Source organism: Drosophila grimshawi, unplaced genomic scaffold (genome assembly GCF_018153295.1).
Source record: "Drosophila grimshawi isolate 15287-2541.00 unplaced genomic scaffold, ASM1815329v1 contig_311, whole genome shotgun sequence".
NCBI classification, from domain to species: Eukaryota; Metazoa; Arthropoda; class Insecta; order Diptera; family Drosophilidae; genus Drosophila; species Drosophila grimshawi.
The window spans coordinates 10,994,337-11,016,353 of NW_025063098.1; the positions used below are offsets into that span (position 1 = coordinate 10,994,337).

At 39.4% G+C, this 22,017-nt stretch overlaps 2 protein-coding genes across 3 annotated transcripts; both read right to left on the minus strand.

Moving 5' to 3' along the window:
- Window positions 1-804: 804 nt before the first annotated feature.
- On the minus strand, window positions 805-21,733 carry LOC116805456 (CCR4-NOT transcription complex subunit 6-like). 2 transcript variants are annotated; one of them, XM_032737427.2, is made up of 8 exons: window positions 21,716-21,733; window positions 20,497-20,530; window positions 20,068-20,196; window positions 19,807-19,993; window positions 19,571-19,746; window positions 3,073-3,141; window positions 2,269-2,581; window positions 805-2,210 (listed from the first exon to the last, which is right to left on the minus strand). In XM_032737427.2, the coding sequence occupies exons 2-8, from the start codon at window positions 20,501-20,503 to the stop codon at window positions 1,433-1,435; spliced, it is 1,659 nt and encodes a 552-aa protein (XP_032593318.1). In that variant the 5' UTR covers window positions 20,504-20,530; window positions 21,716-21,733; the 3' UTR covers window positions 805-1,432. The 2 variants fall into 2 exon arrangements, with proteins under 2 accessions (XP_032593318.1, XP_032593320.1); XM_032737429.2 differs by lacking the exons at window positions 19,571-19,746; window positions 19,807-19,993; window positions 20,068-20,196; window positions 20,497-20,530; window positions 21,716-21,733 and adding an exon at window positions 3,438-3,815.
- Window positions 16,175-18,748, minus strand: LOC116805455 (putative uncharacterized protein DDB_G0277255). The gene has a single exon (XM_032737426.2). The coding sequence runs from the start codon at window positions 18,205-18,207 to the stop codon at window positions 16,237-16,239; it is 1,971 nt and encodes a 656-aa protein (XP_032593317.1). The 5' UTR covers window positions 18,208-18,748; the 3' UTR covers window positions 16,175-16,236.
- Window positions 21,734-22,017: the final 284 nt, after the last annotated feature.

Here is a 22,017-nt window from a genome sequence, read left to right on the forward strand (position 1 = left end):
TATACATATTTATATATAATATATATATTTTTTGTTTTGTTTGTCCAGTCAACTCGCTCTTTTGTCTACATCTATTTTAGACCCTTATTGTAATTCTTAGTTCGAATTTGCAGACTTTGTAACTTTATAAACATCTGAAGTGGGATGGCACCTGATGTGTCCAAACATTTGATCAGCCTGCTTACTTAGTATAGTATATATATATATATATATATAGTATGTATGCATGAGATTGAATGTACATTATGTTTGAGAACGCAGCTCTACAACAACTATGTATGTATTGTAAGTACTATGTATTTAAATGTGGTTACTCTCTCTCTTCATGTCAAAAATGTTTGTGGCCCAGTTATTTTTAGCGGTTTAAGGCAATTTTGAAAATCATCAATTTGTATTTTTAATCGGTTTTTGTAGTTTTTTGTATCTTTTTGTTTTTGTTTTTTTTTTCTCTTAATTTTTACACAATAGTTTTGCTTATGTTTTCTTTGCATTTTTTATACTTAGAAGTATCGTGTTTTTTGCTTATGATCTTGTTTGTTTTGTGTGTTGTGTGTTTTTATTTTTGTCAGCTTATGAAATATGCCACATTAGAATGTGGCTTACAAGTGATAGGTAAATCAATGTGTATTTATATAGTTTATTTGATGATAAAACTGAAATTAAAAATGATAAAATTAATAGAACGAAAAATGCGGCTTTGCGAGAGCAGCAATTATATTGTAGTATTGATTGTGTTGAGGATTATCCGCTGCACTGTGTGCGTGTCCATAATAGACCCGACCCGACCCGAACTATCTATATCTATACAGCACTATCGGATTGCGTTATCCACTGTAAGTCGCATTCTTAACGCTCGTTTGACGAGACAGTGCACAGATCAGCGGACCCTCCACAACTTCGTCATCTTAGAACTCATATGCGTGTGTGGTGTATGAGTTGTTTTTTTTGTGAGTGTGTGCATTGTGATTGAAATCAAGCCAGAATTAGAACTAAACTATAAGTTGAATTATTAATGAGTGGCGACCACGAGGTTGATGTATTGAGGTTGATGGTTGATGGTTGGTTGGTTGGTTGTTGGTTGGTCGAGCATTTGGGGGATTCATGTAAAGGGCTTTTGGGGCTCTTTTGGTGAGGTTGTGTTAATCGTTTGCGGTTTGCGTAATGTTCCATGGGGTGCGGCTTGACGCAGGTTGCTGCTGCTATTGCTATTGCTTCGGATATTATTGTTGTTGCTATTTTGATTATTGGTCTTGTTCCTATTATTGCCGCTGTTGCTGCGTCCCCGATATTTGAATGGCAGCGTGCTGCTGTTGGCGCCGCCACCTCCGCCGCCGCCAGCCGTTGCTGCTGTCCGAATTGTTGCCGTCGATGTTGTTGTTGCTGTTGCTGTCGTCACCATGGTCGATGATGGCCTACCGCGCCGAGTCTATTGCTACCGTCGATTTATTAGCCCATTGGGAGGCGCCTGCTGGCTGGCCGTATGCATCAGCTCCAGTTCAACCAGCAGCGGAAAATGATCGGATGGTATGTGCGGATGTGGACAGCCAACCACTTTATTTTCCCGCAGCCACTCCGTCGACACCGGCCCCAGCAGGCCCAGCGGCACCATGCCCGTCTTTGTGTAGAATATATAGTCGATGATGCCCTTGAAATCGAACGTATAGTTTGTGTGCGGCATAATGTCCTCGCTGTAGGCGGAGGCAAGCTTAAAGGAATGCGTAAACTCGTTGGTATCGTTGGACAGCAAGCGTTGCAGGCACAGCTTGTAGCCCATATCCTTGAAGTCCAAATGGTCCATTGCAACGCGGCCCTTGCCCAGAAACTCGACGACGCCCGAATCGGGCAGCGAATTGAAATCGCCACAGAGCAGCAGTTGCACACTATTCGAGTCGTTCTTGTGGCCCGGCCGAAAGCTGTGACTGGCCTCGTCAATGATCGTCTTTAGCTCGTTGCTCAGCATCATTGTCTGTATGAGTTTGACATCGCAGAATTCGGGATCCCAATGTATGTGGGCGGTGCACACGAGCAGCGGCTGTGAGATCTGTGTAACCTCAGACATTGGCTCCCAAGCCGTCTCTTTCACCTTCAACAGTGCGGCCAATCCAATGTTATCCTTCGGCATCACACGGTTCAGCATATTGTCCGAGCCCTCCGCATTGGCCATGGCCAGCTGATTAAATTCAATTAGATGCTCCTTAATCAGTGTGAATCTGCAATTACACAACATGTATAATAAATAGGAAGCGTTATATTATATTCGCGACTCACTTTGATGTTCGAAAGAATATCGCACAGCCATCAACATATTTGCGTTCCACCTCGGACATTGTCTTGGCGCGCGACTTGGGAGAGAAGATGCCCTCGTAGCCATCGTTCTTTAGTTCGGGCAGGAAAAAGTGATAGAACTGTTCCGTCTCGATCTCCTGCAAACTTATAATGTCAGCCGCATAATGGCGTATCTCATCGATAATTGACTTCTTTCGGTACTCCCAACACAGGGCCCACGATGGACAATAGCCGTACATTTGTCGCGTCGCATACTTGTCGCAGAGCACATTATAACACATAACCGTAAAAATGCCTAAAAAGTAAACACCGATTAAATCATTAACTTTTCCACATATTTCTCATATGACATATATGACATTTATGGGTTTGCCTAATTAGTTTAGTTTAGGAAGGAAGACAAAACCTAGCGAGCCACTAGAACCATCATTGCCTCGTTGAACTATTTCCATCATTTCATTATCTTTAGCAGCATGATTTTTTTTCATATAATAAATGAACTATGTAAAAATGCATCTGAGGCAGATATAATCAAATCTACTCAAACTATTTTTTCCTCATTTGATCAGCTCCTAGTATCTGTTCTAAAGATCTATGTTAAAATTCACCTGAGGCTGTTAGAACCAATTTTGGACAATCTACCCAAACTAGTTTCAAAAAAACACTTGGCTTGGATTATGCCTGATTAAACGCATGAACACATTAAGATGTGTGATATATTCTGAGCTCAAAAGTTCCTTATACGATTTATGCATTGATTTGTTAGTCAGTTAGTTTACTACTTACAGGCTGGTCGCGATTTGTTGGGCTTGGCGAGTGGCAGCCATGGTCTTTGGGGCGGTGGATTGACGGTAACTGTAATAGAAAAAACAACAAAACAAAAAGAGAGCAAACGTTAGTCGCATACGCAATGTGAAATGGGGGAAAAAGTTTATAGAGGCGATTATGAAATTAGCACCCGCACACACACACACATACACACATAGATACACACACACACACACATAGACAACACCCCACTGACACACTGCGGTCGCTGTTGCTGTTGTTGTTTGCCGTGATCTTTGTTGGCGCCAGCGGTGAAAGTGACATGCAAAAGCAATCGAATCGCTTCCGCCATTTTTTTAATCGCTTTTGCAACCTGTGTCTACCTGTGTTTCTCTGACTGTCGCCGACATGCGCCGCTGCTTGCGACTTTGGGTGTGGGTGTGGTGGGTGCGTATGCGAGTGTGGCAGGGTAACGACGCAGCGTGCCACTGCGCCGGCACCGCCGATCCTGTTATTAGCCGTTGCTGCTGTTGTCGTCAACGGATGCCCCACCAATGCTGAAGATGATGCTACTGCTGCTGCTGCTCCTGCTTACAACATTTTCTTTGGGGGGAAGTTGCCGTTATTTTTGCTATCGTTGCCAATTCTATTTGGCGCCGTTATGTGCTGTTCATCGGCTCAGCAGCTGATTGCGCGCGCTCTCTTCGCCGCTTAATCAACTCTCACGAACAACTTAGTTGTTGCTATTGTTGTTTTAACTTCCTCTTCTGCTTCTTGTTTTTGTCTTGTATTATTGTATATTTATCGCCCTTTTTGTTTTTTGTTTTTTTTTTTGGTTTATCAGTGTGTGCGTGTGTTTTTTTTCTTCTTCTTTGTTTTGCTTTGCTTTGGAAGACACTGCGATTGTTTTTCGTTTTTCGTATTTCGCTTTTCTGTTAATTTTGTGCAAATGACGGACGACGAGGCGACGACGAGGCGACGACGCTGAAAAACTTTCACTATTTTTTCTATTTTTAATAAATTTTGTGATTTTTCATAATTTGATTTTTTTCTCCTTTTTTGTTGTTGTTGTTTTTGCCGTTTTCTTTGTTACAAGTTAGAGTTGGGCGACTGCGTTTTGTTGTTTTATTGTTTTACGGCCTCTAATAAGCCACATGAACAAAGATTTGGTTGCATTTAAATTGTGCTGCAATATTTGTAAGCAGCTATATTTGCAACGAAATATTTAATAACGACAAAAAATAACGGTAAACTATGTTTTTTTTGTGTGTGTAGTGAAATGTAAATAGAAACTAGACAAAAAAAAACAAAAACAGAAAAAAATATCAATTGACAAAAGACTTAGACAACGAACTCAATGCCAACTATTTTAAACACACGATTTTGAGGTATATGAGAAGCAGAGAAGGGGCAGGGGAAGGGGAAGGAAAAGTGTCGAACAATTACGAAACTTTTACTTGGCACACTTGTGCGCCCACACCACAACCAAACACTAATAACAACCCCCTCCTCCCCCCTCAAAATACGGATGAGTAATTACCAAACAAAAAAAGAAACCGAAAAATAAAATGATTTTTATTTTTGTTAAAGATTAGTAGGAATTGAGTGTAAATTGTGGAACAAATACAAATCACTTGTCGCAGACATATGCACTACAAAACATTTCAAAAATAAACCAGCCGTGACATCTACTGAGGTGCCAAAAAACCAAAAAAAAAAACAGCAAATATGAAAGAAACTTTAACACAAACAATGCATCCGCTTTTTCTAAGAGTAGTCGTTTGTCTCATTTCTTAAAAGATTTAATATTTCTTTTATATATGCATAATATAAACAACAGAGCGATATGATCTTTTTTTTTTGCAAGGCAGCCCTTTCTACAACAATTTTTCATGGTCGTTGCCTGCTGCTGCATTCCAAAACAAAAGAAAATAATAAGAAGAGAGCAAAAAACTAAAAATAAAAATAACAAAAAACAAAAGTTCGAAAGGCAAAAACCCAAGTGAGCGTATCGAAAAAGAAAGTGAAATTCAAATTGAAATTTGGTGCGATTAACGACAGCAACACACCAGCACACACACACACACACACACACACACACACAAAGCCTGCTGCTCGCTGGCCCCCGCCTGCGACCCTCACTGAGTTGGTTGTTGTTGCTGGCTCAGACAACATTTCGTATGCACAACATGCGATGACGATGACGACGGCGACGACGACGTTGTTGTTGTTGTTGTTGTGGCCAATGAGGAGCAGGCTTGCTCTGAATAGAAAACAAAAGTCAACTCGCCACTTGCCACACTTTGAGCTGCAATTAGATAACCCGTTTCATTTGCACCACTTCTTTATGTGGCAGCAACGAACAACAGCAACAACAACAACTGCAAATGACTGCCAATGTTCAATGGCGTTGGCCGCCGCCTGATCGTTTGCTTTTGTCTCTTGCCGTTGTCACTGTCGATGCTACAACTAAAACCCAATCTTGCATTGAAATCATAATAATGAAACTGAATTTAAGGTGCACTCAACACATGTGTGCGTGCGTGTGCAGGCAAAACGCAATACACAAACCAGTTCAACAGCATTTTTCATGCACAAATATACAACAACAACAGCAACCACAACCACAACAACAACAACTACAGCAGCAGCAGCAACAAACTGCATCGAGGCTGTGCAGTCTCGAGTGTTAAGTGGCCCCACGGCAGCAACAATAACAACAACAACAATAACAACAACAACAACAACGACAACAGCAACAACGACAACAACTTGAGCAACGCACACGAGGGTCGTTTATTAAACAACAAGTTGAAATTAATTATTTTTAATTACACACTTGCCAAAATGTTGCAAGATATTTTAGATCAATTTCAACTTCATATTTTCGAGCAAAGCCAAGCCCGAAAATAATTATTTTGCTATGCTGACTATTTTCATACGCTTACAGACACATTTTGTTGACTATATTACTCGAGTATCTCTAAACTTAAGACAATACTTGAAAATCCCTAATTAATAATAGTCTTATATTAAATAAGAAAAATGTTATTCTTTTAATAATTTTCTTTTTAATATACATTCAAACTTGTTTATTTTGAAGTTATTGTATATATAGTGAAGGGAGTTTAGACTTTTTCGATCGATCGTCTCTAGAGCTATAGTCATATCAGAAGGAATTCATTAAGATGCTTCTACAACCCAAACCACAAATATTCCGTACATCGCTGACTGTCTGAAATCTGTAATTAAATGACCTTTTCAATAAGTATAAACTTGCCCTAGACTTAAATAAGATCTTGAGAAAAATCTCAGTTGTACGTATTAAGAGTGGATTGGATTGTATTAGTCAATTGGTGGTTTAGTTAAGGAGCACACCTCGTGCACTTGGTGGCCAACGACTAACTGAATTCGCTTGACTTCGAGTCTCTCTCAAAGACTCCTCAGACTGATGATGATGATGATGATGATGATCGTGAGCGCCATATGCATAGTCTAAAAAACAATAGTAGCAAATTTTGCTGCGTCACTTGGAAAATCAATTGAAATGTGCGCCAGAGTGCGCACCATGATTATGCAGACACGAACTATGGCTGTGAATGTGAATGTGGCTGTGGATGTGGATGTGCTGATGTGATGTGGTGCATGGTGGTTTACCAGTTACCCGTTTGCCCATTCGGTAGCTGGTTGTTTGGTGGTGCAACTGTGTCTCAGCCGGACGACGCATTGGCGTGGGCTTTCATTCGATAGCATCGCATCTTTGTAGGAGTCGTAGTCGCAGTTGTTGTTGCTGCTGTTGCTGCTACGTTTGCTGCATCTGCGTCTGGGGGCTCACGCGATGCTGCCACACGGTTTGGTTACGTTTATTATTATTTTATTTTATTTTTTCATTTTTATTTTTGCTGTCGCTGATCCACTTTCAGCTCTTTTGCGCGTACTTTCTCCCCCAATTGGAAAGCAAGCAGCGATGCTGTGCCGAGGCCTGAGACTCATAAACGGGGACCTGGCATTGACACAGCCAACCTGCTCCGTTGTCTCAAAAGGCCCCCCTCCCCCAGAAATTACTCCTTATGAGAGGGCCAACGTTTAAGATCACACAAAGAACAATTCGCAGCATGCCTCAGATATGAGCTGAAGGAATCAACAGAACTTCTACATAATAAAGCTAAGATCCGCATTACAGAAAATATAGAAAACTAGTCGAGGGAGCTCAATAGGAGCCCATCTGTTAAATGCATAGTATTCTTGTTTGTTCTTAGTGCAATTTTTACCGTTCATCAATAAAATGAAATAAATTTGATTAGCCTATGGCATACGAGAACTTATATTCCAAATTAGAAGTCTCTAGCTCTTATAATCTCTGAGATCGGCTAGCTCAAACAGACAGACAAACGGGCAAGGCTACATCGAGATTCGGCTGTTGACGCTGATCATGAATAAATATGTCTTATGAAGTGATAACTGCCTTTCTCAAGGCGTTGCTAAATACGCTTAACTAACTAAGAAATATATTTGAAGAGTCGAAAAAACTGTTTGCAATCCAAATGAAATTGAATTAAGTGTAAAGAAACAAGTTGCTTTTGCAACTTGCGCAACTTGTATTAATGCCCTCGTATGCATCTCTTGTACTTGTACCGAACAGACATGATTTGTATTGCATTAGCCGCTCTGCTCATTCAACTTTCTAATCATTTGCACTTCCTTTTACGCAACAACAACCTTGATAGGCCCCCTCCCCCTCCCCCTCCAAAGCACACTCAACACACGAAACACACAACACAAAACGAAAACGAAAACGGGCTGTGCGCCACTTCCGCACTAAATCAACAACAACGGCAACAACAGCAGCGGCAACAAAACAACACACAAAAGCTCACTCCACATAAACATTAATAATAATTTTATAATAATAATAATGAAATACGAAATGAGGCAGGTAAGAATGCCAAAGCACATGGGTGCTCGACTAGTAGATACTCTGCAAATCAAATTGAAAATAATACAATTGCAAAGCAGGAAGTTTGAAAGTTAAAAATTCATAATATAACTGAGCCAAAGATGGAGTATTTTAGAATGGGGATTTTAGCAAACAAATCAATTATGCTTGTACCATAAAGACACCCACCCAGCCACATATACCCTTTGATTCATTTAATGGCTACAGGGTGTATATGTGGGCCACTTTGGCGCAACGGAAACGCGCTTAAAATCGAAAATCAAAACGAAATAAGAAAAACGCAGCAATTTTCATTGGGCAACGAAAATGAAAGACTCGGGGGCATATGTAAATGGAAAAACAATATTGACTAATTAAGAGATCGAAGGTTGGTTTTGATCAAACTATTGGTATAACAAATGTTTAGCCTCAAACGTAGCCCGAGCTGCAATCTAATTTTCTATCGATCAATTCAGCGTGGAATAGTTAACCAAAATAAAGTTAAGCAAATTTGATCAATGCCAATACAATTTTCAATTCAGAATAATATATAAGACTATATATACTATTTGTATGTGTGCTCTAAACTACAACTTTCCTTTTTAGAAAATTAGAATACCCCCGTCCCTTCCCTGATGTGCTGTGCAATGACACAGCGCCAAATTAAAATTAATTGTGGACATGTTTTGTAACCGGCAAAAGACACAAAACAAAAACAACACAAAGAAACAGTTAACATTCAAGGGAGCTGCTGCTGCTGGCAGATGGCAGATATATATATATATAATATATAAAAGTCTGTTCACGCCTGTTCCAATTAATGAGTCAGTTAACAGCTGTTTTGATGACTTATTGTTATTGTTAATGTGAATGTGAATTTTATTATTGTTATTATTGCTGTTACACATACATATTGTATACACTATATTTTTGGCACTAATATCGTTTGTTATTTTTGTCAGTTATAAATACCGGTTTGCACATGTGCTCCAATAAATCATCATCAGCAACAACAGCAAGAAAAGCAACAAAAATAACAAGAACAACAGGTACTTGGTGTTGATGACGCCGAGACGCGTTTAAAATGCATTACAAAGCATAAATTGTCATCAAAATTAAATTAAATAAACGCACAAAACTGGCTTAAGCCAATTAAACGATTAGGTAACAGTTATAGCAGCAGCAGCAGCAGCAGCAGCAGCAATAGGAACGCCACACAACCAACAGCAACAACGAGGCTGGCTATAAACCTACATAGAGAAACAAAATTTGTACAGCCACCGTTGTAACCAACAAAAAGAAGACAACAACAAAAAAAAACGTAAAAATTAATTCATGTTGTGCTCATTTCGTGAGCAACAACAATAAAAAAGACTACAGCAACAATAGCAACAGCAGACAGAAGCAACAAATGAAGCACAATGTCTGAGTCAAAATTTTTAACACCATCTTCCAGCCAAAGTTGGGAACACAACAACAACAACAACAATAGATTCGCTTGGATGGTCTTTCAACAGTCGTTTATACTCATCAGTTGGTAGTATTGGTTTACTTTGGCCCTAAATAGTGCAGCTTCTTTTTTCTATATATTTCGCACTGAGTATTCATAACTTGAGTTGGGGTTTACGTCAGACAGCAGAAGACATCGAATGAATGCGTTCGATTTCATAAAGATAATGAATGCCTCAACTTCAACTTCAATTGGCAATCGTTGTGCTCTGCGCTGAGTGCTTGAATCGATTATGTCAAACGCCTTTTAATGATCGTCTTTGGGTGAGTTTGAATACATATTTGTATAACATTAAACGATGAGCTAAGCTTTAAGTTGGCTAAAAGTTTAGCTTAATCTGTTTGCTGCTTTGCGATAATCTCAATTACCAACAGCTACGAGATTCATTTTTCATTTATCTGTATTTCAGTTGAATCTATTAATCTTATAGTTTTAAGTACAGTTTGTAAGTGTTATGCCAATCAATATTGACTGCATAATTCGCTATTCAGCTTATATGTATGTAGTCCAGTATTTTATTTCAATTACCAAGTTAAGTCAGTTCATTATGATTGACTGCAAAAAAGTCTTCTACTTTTATTTGTTCAGTTCAGTCTGATCTTTTAAATCTTAAGTTTCGAATAAAATAATTTAAAATTCTATTATTAATGCTTATTTAAAAGACTTCATCTGACTCGACTTAGCACAAAGTTGAAGAGCTATCATAACTTGTTCTCAACAAAGTTCTATTGTCAAAATATCGACACGCTGTAGAAAGTTGTTTTTCAGCTTCCTGTTGAATTTCTAGTTAATTATCGTTGGAAAGTGCTAAACATTTACAAAAAAATATGTTCTTGCAGCGTTACTTTTCAGTTCAAGTTACAGATTTTCTTATTTTCATCTTAAGCTTTAGAACTGCATTTAATATTTTTAAAATCTTGCCCGGCAACGCTTCGTGTTTTTCAAATGAACCATTTGTATCGATTTCTTAATCAATGATTTCACACACTTGACTTGCACATTTACGACCCACATAAAGACAGTCGCTGGCACTGTGATCTAAAAGAAAATTGAAGCTATGTATCAAAAACAACACAGCACAAAAAGAAGACACATACACTCAACAAGACAAACAGATGTTTGCTTCATTGTCTTTGGTTGATAAGTGAAGTAAAGTGCCGACTACTTCTAAGTAGCACTTTATGGCTATTGTTACTCGGAGCGCAGGCAGTCAGCTCCAACGGTGCGATTGAGGCACTCATAGCAGGTAAGCAGCCCCAGCAGAAATTGTCTGTGAAAATCTAAAAACGAAGCAGCCAACAAAGACGAACCTGCAACTGAGCCGAGCAGAGCTGAGCTGAAGCAGACGACATTAAAAGTGGAAAATAAATGTAATAATGACATTTGTGGCCGTTAGATTCTTAACTGTTTGACATTTTGCGTAACCTTTTTCGTAGACATTTGGCCTTTTTTTCTTTATGTTTGGCTTAGTTTTGTCAAGACGCTTGCGGTTCGACCGGCTTTTTATAGAAACCGGCAAATGCACGTGAATCTGGGTTGTAAAAACTTTCAGTTTCATTGGCAAATCTTCATGTATCAATCAAATGAAGCAAGAAATTGAAAATGCAGCTGGTTGAGCAAGTTAAAAAAATGCAAGTCAAATGGAAAAATCGCTTTGCGGTCCAAAAGAAAAAAAAAGAAAAGAAAAACGAGGCAAAGCCAAAAATGGCAAACTGGAAAAAAGCGTTGAAATAAAGCAAAGCCAAAGAATAAATACACTAACAAGCGATATTATGTTAAACTATGCTCTTATCTAATTCGAAACACAAATTGACAAGCGATTGAAAGTCTATTAAATATTGGATAGATCTCTAGAATCAAGTGGAAGATATTTACGAATTTTATGGCACTTAAACTTCTAGCAGACTTAGTATCGATTTTAATGGTAGAAGTTTTTAGTCATAATAATAAAATAACTTTAAGAACTCAAATCGGTTTCAAAAATACATTTCTAGCATCTAATAAGAGATATTATAGAATTAAATGAATCAATTTGATGAAACTCGAGTTAAGTTTTGGACGCGTGCGAGAACACGAAAGGAACTTGAAGTTCTTGCAGACTTACAATATAACTTAAAGATAGAAGAAATTAATTAAGTCTTTAAAAGTTTTCATTAGAACAGAAGAGCAAAGCCTAAAGTCCAAAAGAGCTATGATACTCATACAAGTTTAAGCTGAATTTATAATGTCGGATTTTAATAAAGGTCGCAGTTGGTTTTCAAAACCCAACAAGAATTCACTATAAATGCATATTAGAGCTGGCCAAACTGGTTGTAAATGTCAGTGTAACTCACGGCAAGGGCATCTAGTAACAATTAAATTTACGAGCTAAAAACAGAAACAAGAAAAAACCAACATTGCTTGTAGTGGAAGACGATGCTAACTAAGGAATGCTCCGTTGGCCGGCGGCGGTGGCAAGAACAGCACAACTTGGACAGAGGAGATGGAAACGAAGACGGAGACGGAGACGACGACAGAGACAGAGACAGAGACGGATAGAGGACGGATTTATTGACGTAGCCAAACACATTAGCCAGTGGCTGGTGGCTGGTGGCTGCCGTCTTCATTCATTGTTGTCGTTGGCTGGGGCTCCGGCTGTTTGCCGGCGTGATGGCGCAAACAGTGTTGCAAATGACCCAATTATCCACTGACCCACTCAAAGCTCGTCCCAAAACGCTCGGACGACGATTGTGCCCCGCTTGTGAAAGAGGAGAGGAGGGGAGGGGAGGGGGGGTCGGGAGGGATGGGGTAACAGCAACTAAAGTCGCAGCGGTGTCGAAAGAGGCGACTTAGAATATAAGCGAACCTCTTTAGGGAGCCAGAGTTAGGGCCAGTCGCTGGCCGTTGCAAATGAATAGTGGAAGATGACGAGACCCTAAAAATAGAGAGACATTAATTAGCCAAATGACCGGCAATTTGTGCCGCAACAAACAAAAAGAAATTAATTTGCCAGCTACGGTTATTACAGCGGTTTTGGCCACAAATGTTTTCAATATGAGTGGTGGCCAGCCGGCTCTCTTAAATCTTCAATTAAAGTCACAGCGACACCACCGGGTGAAAGGTAGCGGCACATCCAAATCCACATCCAGCTAAACAGCAAAAACTGAAGCTGGTTCAAAGTTTGCGCAGCAATTCAAAGTTGGGTGGCTGTAAAAAAATAAAATAAATAAAAACCTAAAAAAAAAAATAAACACATCGCTGGCTAATGTTTGGAAAGTTCATTCTCAAGTGCAGCTACGGTCCCAAGATCACTGCTCCAGTCTAGAGTAGAATAGAGTATGTTTATTTGTCAGTCAGTCAGTCAGTCAGTGAGTCTTTCTGTCAGTCCGTGTGTCTGCCTCACTGTTTGTTTATTTGTTTATTTTCAAACAGCTCGAACGTGCCCCATTAGAAATCTAGCAGCTGACTTGAGCCACTGAAGGGAAACAAACTTTTTTCGGTGCTATCAAAACAGTAATCAGCTATTTTTTTGTTTGAACACTTTTCCAGACACAATCGTTTGTTCATTGTTGTTGTTTTCTTATTTCATTTTTCTTTCTTTTAGTTATATATTTCTTTATTGAGCTCTCGTTCACGCTTAATCAAAATAAATAATAATAATTGCCATACATTGTGAGCGAGCAACAAGAATAAATCTTAATAGACGTACTTAAATCTAAATGAAATGAGCATAATGTGAAGTGTATCGTTGTATAGATACATATATATATATATATAAATATATATATACATATATGCTAAGAAACATCTTCGTTTTGTTATTTGTGCAAAAACGACATAAAAATACAGATAAATACATTTATATATAGAGACAGATACATTAGTGCTTAGATTAGCGTAATTACAAATTACAAGTAGTGAAAATCTTAATTAAATAAATTAGTTGCGAGCAATAATTTTGTATGTGGGGAATGGTAACAAAAGCAGCCGGCTCCATACCGGGCCGGAACTCGACGTGATCGTGGAAAACTGTGACAATTTTCCAACATGCCAAGCAAAAGTGGCAGCAACACCAGCAACTGCAACAGCACAGCAGCAATTGCAGCAGTAATAGAAAACTCGAGACGAGCCAATGCAATTTCTGTGCGCGCTCGTGAGTTTCTTTTAATTAAAAAGGCGAAAACTTTTACTCGGCGCCAACTGCTAAATAAGCAGGTAACTAGGGCTACTGCTGCTGTTGTTGTAGTTGCTGCTTCTGCTGCTGGTGTTGCTTGTTGTCTTAGATTTTATGCTCAGTGATCAGGTAGGCATAATTGGAGGGAAGTGTCTTACAAATTAATGGCGCGGCTCCATTGATAAGCGTCGACCTTAACCTTCAGCAAACAGAGCTGACCCAAAAAGAAACCACCATAAAGAAACACTGTAGTCGAATCAATCAAATGAATCAAGTTTGAGCTGAATCAGTCAACTGAATAGATTTGAACATTAATCAATGTGATAGAAACTTATCGCTGTAGCTTCGACTGAGCATTTCGACTTCGTGTCTATAAGTACTAGCTAAAAATATTTAATGGATGTATTTGAATGATTCGAATAGTTTGAAAACACCAGCATGAATGATTGTTGCAAATTCATATAAAGTACCAAAAAATTAAAGTGAGCATTAAAGAGCAACTAATGTATTCAAATGATTAAAATATTAAAGTAATTACTTAACGAATAAACACATTCAAATTAAATTAAACAAAATTATTGTAAAATTGTTTTCAGCACAAGGTATTTCAAATGATTCACTCCCAACAAATTTTATTATATTTCCGGTCTAAAGAATCAATGTGTAAATTGAATGGTTGTAAATTCTTTGTAAAAAATATATCAAATGATTCAAACATGATTTAAATGATTGCAAATGTATGTGAAAATTTAAACCAAAAGCATTAGGAAGAATATGATTTAAATTTGATTAAACAGAATTGTTTGTAAAATAGTTCCTCACACTTCATATCAAAATTAAAATTAACTTCTATTTCTGGTCTGATAATTCAAATTTAAAAGGCCATTGAATGCATGTGTAAATTGAATAAGTGAAAATTCTTTGTAATGAACTAAAATCCAAGTGAATGGAGAACTGATAAAGTGAAACACTACCAATTAAATGATTGCAAATGTATTTAAATATTAAACATAAGAACCAAAATGAGAAAACCATTCAAATGAAATTAATAAAAAAAATTTCATAAAATCGTTATCATCACATCTCAGAAAAGAATTTAATTTCTGATCTCCTGATTCTAATTCAAAATAATGAAATGCAAATTATTGAGTACTATATTCCTAGATTCCGAGAGCCTATTTTATAATGATCGAGTGCAGTAACTTGCCGGAGATCATTGCGTGTCGTGAATTGTCTCAACAGCATTTAGCTAAATAGCTATAATAAAATATAAATAACTTAATTGCTAGAAAAGTTCACGTTGTAGCGCTTTAACAACTAATATTCTCACCTATACCCAAACGAAAAACTAAGAACCCAAATTTTTAATAACAATAAAACATTAATTAGGAACGTGGCTTCAATCAAAACGAATTATGACCAAATGAAAGACAAATAATTGAGGTCAAAAAAAAAAAAAAACTACACAAAGAAAGTGAATCGAAGTTGCCCCAAAATAAAAGTGTTTTTATAATAACAAAATATCGCGAGGTATAACTGATTTGACCTTTTTCTGTTTTCTTTCTTTTCTTTTTTTTTTGACAAATTATTTGTTTTTTTCGCCAAAATAAATAACTAATAAGGGAAATAACCCAATCAAAACTGAACTCAATATTATATTGTGGGTGTCAAAACTAAACTCAAAGCTTTTCAAAAACGTTATAAAAAACCAAGACAAAAACGTTAATGCACAAATAACAAAAAAATATAAACTATGAACATATGATATTGTTACCAACTATGCGTTATTGCTTATAATATATATGTGTGCATATATAGATATATATATATATATATATATATATATATATATATATATATATATAAATGGGCGTATGGAGTAACTGGTAAGTCTGTGCAGATGTTCAACTGTAGTATCGGGTGGTTCGCATCTACAATTTTAGCTGGTCCTCTTGTCTAGGCACGATTTCTATTACTTTTGCCTCTAACAAATCTGCATAAGAGTTTTCGTTGTCGTTGTTGTTGTTGCTGTTGTTGGTGCTGTTGTCTTTGTGTTTGTCTGGGCAAAAACAAAAGAGACTCTGCCGCAGTGAAAGTGAAAGTTGTAGCTTGCATATATATACACATACATATATATATATATATATATATATACAAGCTTTCCAGCGCAGACGTCTTTAGCCATATCGCCAATTGTTGTTGTTTGTTGCGCCCATTTAGTTTTTAATTTCAATGTCTCTGGTAGTTTTTTTCTTTTTTTTTATATGTATTTTTTCTTGTGTCTCTTTTAGCATTCAATTTCTCTGCTGCTGCTGCTGCTGACGACGGTTTGCTTAATTTTTTTGGGTTAACGGTATATTGGTTATGCAACGCATTGAAAACGCCTAAAGCCGCCCACGCAGCAAAAAACGTTGCCCACATGAAAAGCTGTCTTCGCAATTAGCTCGAATTTCCAAATGCGACACACATAAAAAAGAGCCACAGATACTTTCATGTGCGGGCTGCATGTGTGTGTGTGTTTTTTGCTTTTTTTTTTTTTTTTTTTGATTTGGTCGTTGATCGTTGTCATCGTCTTTGTAGTCGTCACGAGATGGTGGAAAATGCTGGCTTCAGTTTTCCAACCGTGCCCAGTATTAAAGATGTTGTGGGTGTGGCAGCTGTCATTTGAGTGTTGCTGTCGTTGTTGCTGCTGCGCCACACCAAGTCAAAGCAATTGTTATAAAATTGTTGCTTGTTGTTGCATTTGTTGTTGTTGTTGTTGTTGCAGTCAACGATATGAAAATCTGTCGCTGTGGGCGTCACTAAACCAGCATCCATCAGATTTAAATGTTCAAAGTTGAAGACAAGCGCCTCGGAGCAATAGCTGCCAGCGCTATCCAAGCCACTGTCGCTGCCGGATGCCGAGCAGCTGTTCTCACTGGCATCGTCACTGGCGGCACTGCATCCACCACCATCACCACCACCACCACCACCAAACAATCCCTGATGACTGGCCTGACTCGTGGGCAGCTCATTCACCGCGCATGTCTCGATGAGCTTGCGCGAAATCTCGTTGATGCTCTCGTTGAGCAGCGTCTCGGCGCTGGCTGCATTGCTGCTGCTGCTGCAGTTGGATGCAGCTGATGATGATGATGCGTTGGCCGCATGCTTGTTGAAGCAGCTGGCAAACAGATCGTTGGCAATATTCATGCCGCTTAGGATGTCGCCATACCCTGAATCATTCGAGTCGCTTAGATACAAAGTTGTTGCTGCTGCTGCTGTTGTTGCTGCTGGTGTTGTAGTTGTTTTTTGTGTTGCAGTTGCTGTTGTTGCCAGCGTTGTTGCTGTGTGGGCATGACTGCGCTGGGAGCCAATGACGCCCACAATTTCGGCGCGACTGCTGTCGCCGGTGATGGGCGCAAAGTGTTCCGTCGTCTCATCGAAATTGTTTGCGGCCGCCGAACAAATTGAGCTGGCACACGAGTTATCCGAGTGCGTGGACGATGACGAGGCGTTGCTCGAGCTGCCGCCAACCGATCCACCCGAGGCATCCGAGTGCGAGCGACGCAACGGATAATCCCACAGTGAACGCAACGGATCACAGTCGCGACAGAAGCAGACGCCATGACTGTGATCGTGGTGTTGCATGTGGCAGTTGCTGATGGGCAACAGTTGTTGTGCATAATTTGTGTGCTGCTGCTGCTGATGTTGGTGTTGCTGGTGTGTTTGCTGATGCTGTTGCAGTTTGGGTTGCATTTGTTCGGCATCCATTTTGAGCAGCACTCCATTGGCCGGCTTGCGATCCTTTTTGCGACGCTTGCGTGGCTTTATGATGCGCGGCAGACAACTATCCGCCACGCTTGTTGCCTGATCCTGGCCAGCAATGCTGTTGCTGCCGTTGCTGGTTTGTTGCTGCTGTTCTTGTGAGTTGAGCACAGCTGGTGCTGAGTTTTGATAGCGCAGCGTGCGCGATTTGTCCGTCATTTGAAAGTTGTTGTTGCTGTTGTGACGCATCGCCTGATAGCTGATGGCGGCATGTGCCGGCCAGGATTGCAGCGAGTGTTGCTGCTGCAACTGTTGCTGTTGCAGATGTGCATGATGCAGTTTGTTGTTCTGCAATAGCGGCTGTCCTTGCGCATGTGCCGCCAACTGAGACATGGAATGTCCCGCGGCAGCAGAAGAGGCGGAGACGGAGGAGGTGGGCCACAATTTGGCGGATTTGCGTAACAAACGGTGTCGCTGGGCGTGCGTCAAATGGCTGCTGGCATTCGAGATAAGCGGTATGCCGGCGCATTCATTAATCCGCTGCTGATTGACCAGCAGCTGCTGGGCTTGTGGCGGTGGCGTCGATGCTGCCGCAGCATGGTATAAACCATGATGCAGCTGGGCACGCAGATTGTAGCAAGCGGCTGCTGTTGGGGTAAGTGCTGCGGCTGCTGCTGTTGTCGGCGCAGGCACGGCGTTCCACAATGTGGCATGTTGGCGTTGCGTTGCTGGCTGCAGTGCATATCTAGCGAATTGGCAATTGACGTTCGCGTTTTCTGGTGCACGATAAACGGCCAAATGTGATCTCATAATCCTGCCTCCTCGTTCGAATCTCACGTGTTGCTTGTTGTCCTGGTCTGTCGTGCGTATCGCACATCACTTGGCCGCAATATATATTTTATTTATGATTTCAACACTTGATGCATTTCGAAAAACATTTCCACACACGCGACACACGTGAAATGAAAAGCGTCTAGCAAAAAGAGGCGAGCACTGCAGACACAAAAAATGAAACTGGCACACAACACAGCAGAAATGTTGCTCGCGCTCAGCAACTGTTGCTGTTGCTGTTGCAACTGCTGCTGCTGTTGCTGCTGTTCAAAATTACGAAACACTTTGCGCAGTCGCAGAACGAGACGAGGACGGCGACGGCGCGGGCAGCTTGCAAACGGGTTTTTGGTTCGTATGTTTTTCTGTGCCGACGACAACAGCTGTATAGAGTTTGAAGCGTCCGCTCGTGAGCCAAGCTGCTGGCAGACTGATCGCAGCAAATTCAATTTCATTCGGCGCACGAGCTTTGTCGGGCCGCCTAACAGTAAACACACTTTGACGCCGTTATGGCCTTAACTTTACACTCCCTCTCTCTCTCTCTCTCTCTCTGTCTGCTCTTCACGCACTCTCCCTCTCTTTCTTTGTGCCTCGCTCTTTAACTCTTTGCTGCGCGCTCTCTCTTCCGAAGCTCAGTCGTTGCTCTTTAAAGCTGTTAGCCGGCCGATGCAGCTTCGGGCCATTGCCCACAGCACAGCTTTGCATGTCGAGGTCAAATAGTGTTATTGTTTTTAATTTTGTTGTTGTTGTTTTGCTGCACATAATTTTGGGCGCTTGCATTCAATTATATTATAATTAATGTTGCTACTGGCATTAAAAATAAATCAAAAAATAAAAATTAAATACAATAACCATGAGTTTGAACTTTAATTGTCCAACTGGGGGCTGTCATAAACCGGTTGCATCCTGCCAGCAAGCGAAGATCGTAATTCAGTTCGAAAACGAATAAAAATGGAGTGTGTCGAATATTAAATGCACTTTGTCAACTCCACTTTTGCAGATCAAATTTGGAAATAATAAATATATTAAATATTTATTTTAATCACTCCTTTTGCAAAAAAATAGCTTGCTGATGCTGATCAAGAACATATATTTATAATTTGTAGCATTGTCTCCTTTAATACGTTAAACAACGATACCCCCAGCAAGGGTATACGATAAAGAAAGGAAAAAAGTCACATTTGTACAACAGAACTTTCTCTTTTCAGGCACCTTTTTTTTGCTTTCCTTTCGCTGCCCATACACATTTACACACACACACTCGCATACAAACAGGAGCCTCACACACACACAGATCAAAATCCGAATACATGAATAAAGAAGAGTGACAATTTGCGTTACTCACATGACAAGTTGTCCAGCATGTAGGTGAGCAGTTTCGGTGTTCCGTTAGGCTCATTGTAGATGTTCATAAACTCCTTTTGCAGAGGATTGCCCATCAGACCCAGTACAACCAGATGGAAGAGCTTGCCAATTTCGTAGGGCAGCACACGCAGAAAGTTGTTGTTCAACAGTAGTTCCCTGCAAATGGAAAACAGATATGTTAAGGCTTCACTTAACAGACTGCTGATTAATAGTCACCTCAGTTGTATGAGTTCGCCCAGCTCGGCGGGCAGGCTGCGCAGCTTGTTGGTGGACAAGTCGAGGGTGCGCAGGCTAACCAACATGCCCACATCCGCTGGTAGTCGCAACAGCTGATTGTCATTCAGATAGAGGGCGGTCAGATGCTCAAACTCCCACAACGATGGACTTATGTTACGCACACAGCCTGAAAGCAAGAGTACAAGAAATATTGAATTAACATGTTATTTTACGCACACAGCCAGAAACACACAGACACACCTGTTATCTCGAGACCCGTCCAGTTGGTCTTCTTGCCAGCAGCAATGTCCTCAGCTGTTAAGAATATCTGCTGCCTTCTGTTCGTGCTGTCGTATTTGTCTTTGTTACGAGACATCTTATAGTAGTTTCCTGTGTGGTACACCACATAATAATTAATTAAACAAAAACCAATTCAGTTGCGCATGCAAATTTCTGCTTGCGGGGTTTGGGGGGATATTGGGTTTAGCTGTTGTTTTTTTTTTTTTGATTTGTTTCTTAGCAAAGTTAGGCTCATGTTAGGAGACAAAACCTGGCTTATTAGGCAACGGCAAACGGCAACAAAAATAACGTACTTATTTGCACAGATATATTTTGTTTTAATTTAATTAAAAATTTTTTTTTTTTATGTATTTATGTAGGTGGGGGGAGGATGTTGAAACAAATCATAACCTTTCATAATAACCGCCTGATGATTTAAGCGTCTCTGCAAAATATTAACAAAGTGATAGAATTATTATTTGTATTAGTAAACAGAACAAATTAAAGAACGAATGAAAAAGAAAACAATCGCAAAAATCATACATTAAATATGCAAAGAAAAAAAATACGTTTTTTAAGGATTTTTGTAAGCGCGCGCAAAAACATATAAAAAATGTACACACAAACACACCACAAATACACCACTACGCATGTATGTGTGTGTGTGTATGTGTGTATATATACAAATGTATATATACATATATACTTATGTGTGTAGGCTTTTTTTTTGGGAAACAATTAAAATGTCTTTGGCAAAAGCACAGTTATAGGTGGAGGGTGGAGGGAGAAACGATTTAAATGGAAACTGTAGCAGGATTGAAAGCGTCGGCTTAGCGTCGAGTTTTGTTTTTACCACCAACTATTTATTGTGTATAAAATTGTATTTGTATTTGTCGTCTCGCTTTGAGCCGCGGCAGCTGTAAAAGCTGTAAAATGTGACCAGCACTCCTTTACCTATGTATTTACACGTACACATACACATGCACAAATATGTTATAGTTATGTTAATTCTTGATTGGGTTCTGTTAATTGGGTTTATTCGCATGCCGCCTTCTCTTTCAATTACTAAACAATTTTGAATGCCAAAGTGGTCGTTTTTGTTGTTGTTTTCGATTCGGTCTCTTTAGTGTTGTTAGTTTTTTGTTGTACAATTGTTGTGCTTGAGCGAAATGCGCGTAACCAAAAATTTTGTTCATAAGCGACGAAATTGCTTATTCTCTCTCCCTCTTTTTGGGTCGCTTTTTCTTTTTTGCGCGTTTGCCTTCCATTTATTTATTGTGCGATTCGTTTTCATAGTCGCTTCTTGTTTTTGTATACATGTTGGCTTGGAGTTGCCACTTATTGTCCAAAGAATATGTGTATATTGGAAATGCAGAGAAATTGGATATAATGAACTTTAAATTTAATTTAATTGTTCGAATTATTTTGATTGATATTTCAAATATTGTTTATTATTATTAGCCTCCATTTGTTTTAAGCGAGCAACTAACTAACTACAACAAAGTGGTTTAACCAAAACAAAACAAGCACGCAGCAACACTAAACATATACACACACACACGCACACAGAGTTACGGTCTGGAACGAAAGATGCTTATTACAAACAAAAACACACAATGAAATTTCGTACTATTTGCTTTGCCAGCCACTTTTGAAAGATATTTATTGGGAATTTGATTTAATGCTGTGTGCTGTTAAATATTTCGCGTTTTATTCGTGGCTTCGCTGGTATAAACTTTTCTTTTTTCGCATATCTCTTGCACACGCTCTTCTTCGGTACGATGTGACCAGCTCGTGTATGCAAAAAAGCTGTTATTCTAGTATTTTCAAAACCGATGCGATCGTGCACTGCTTTGTGGTCACACCTTTTGAAACTGATCATATTTCATAAGAAATGGTCACCTTATTTTGCTTTTTGATACGTTTTTTTTG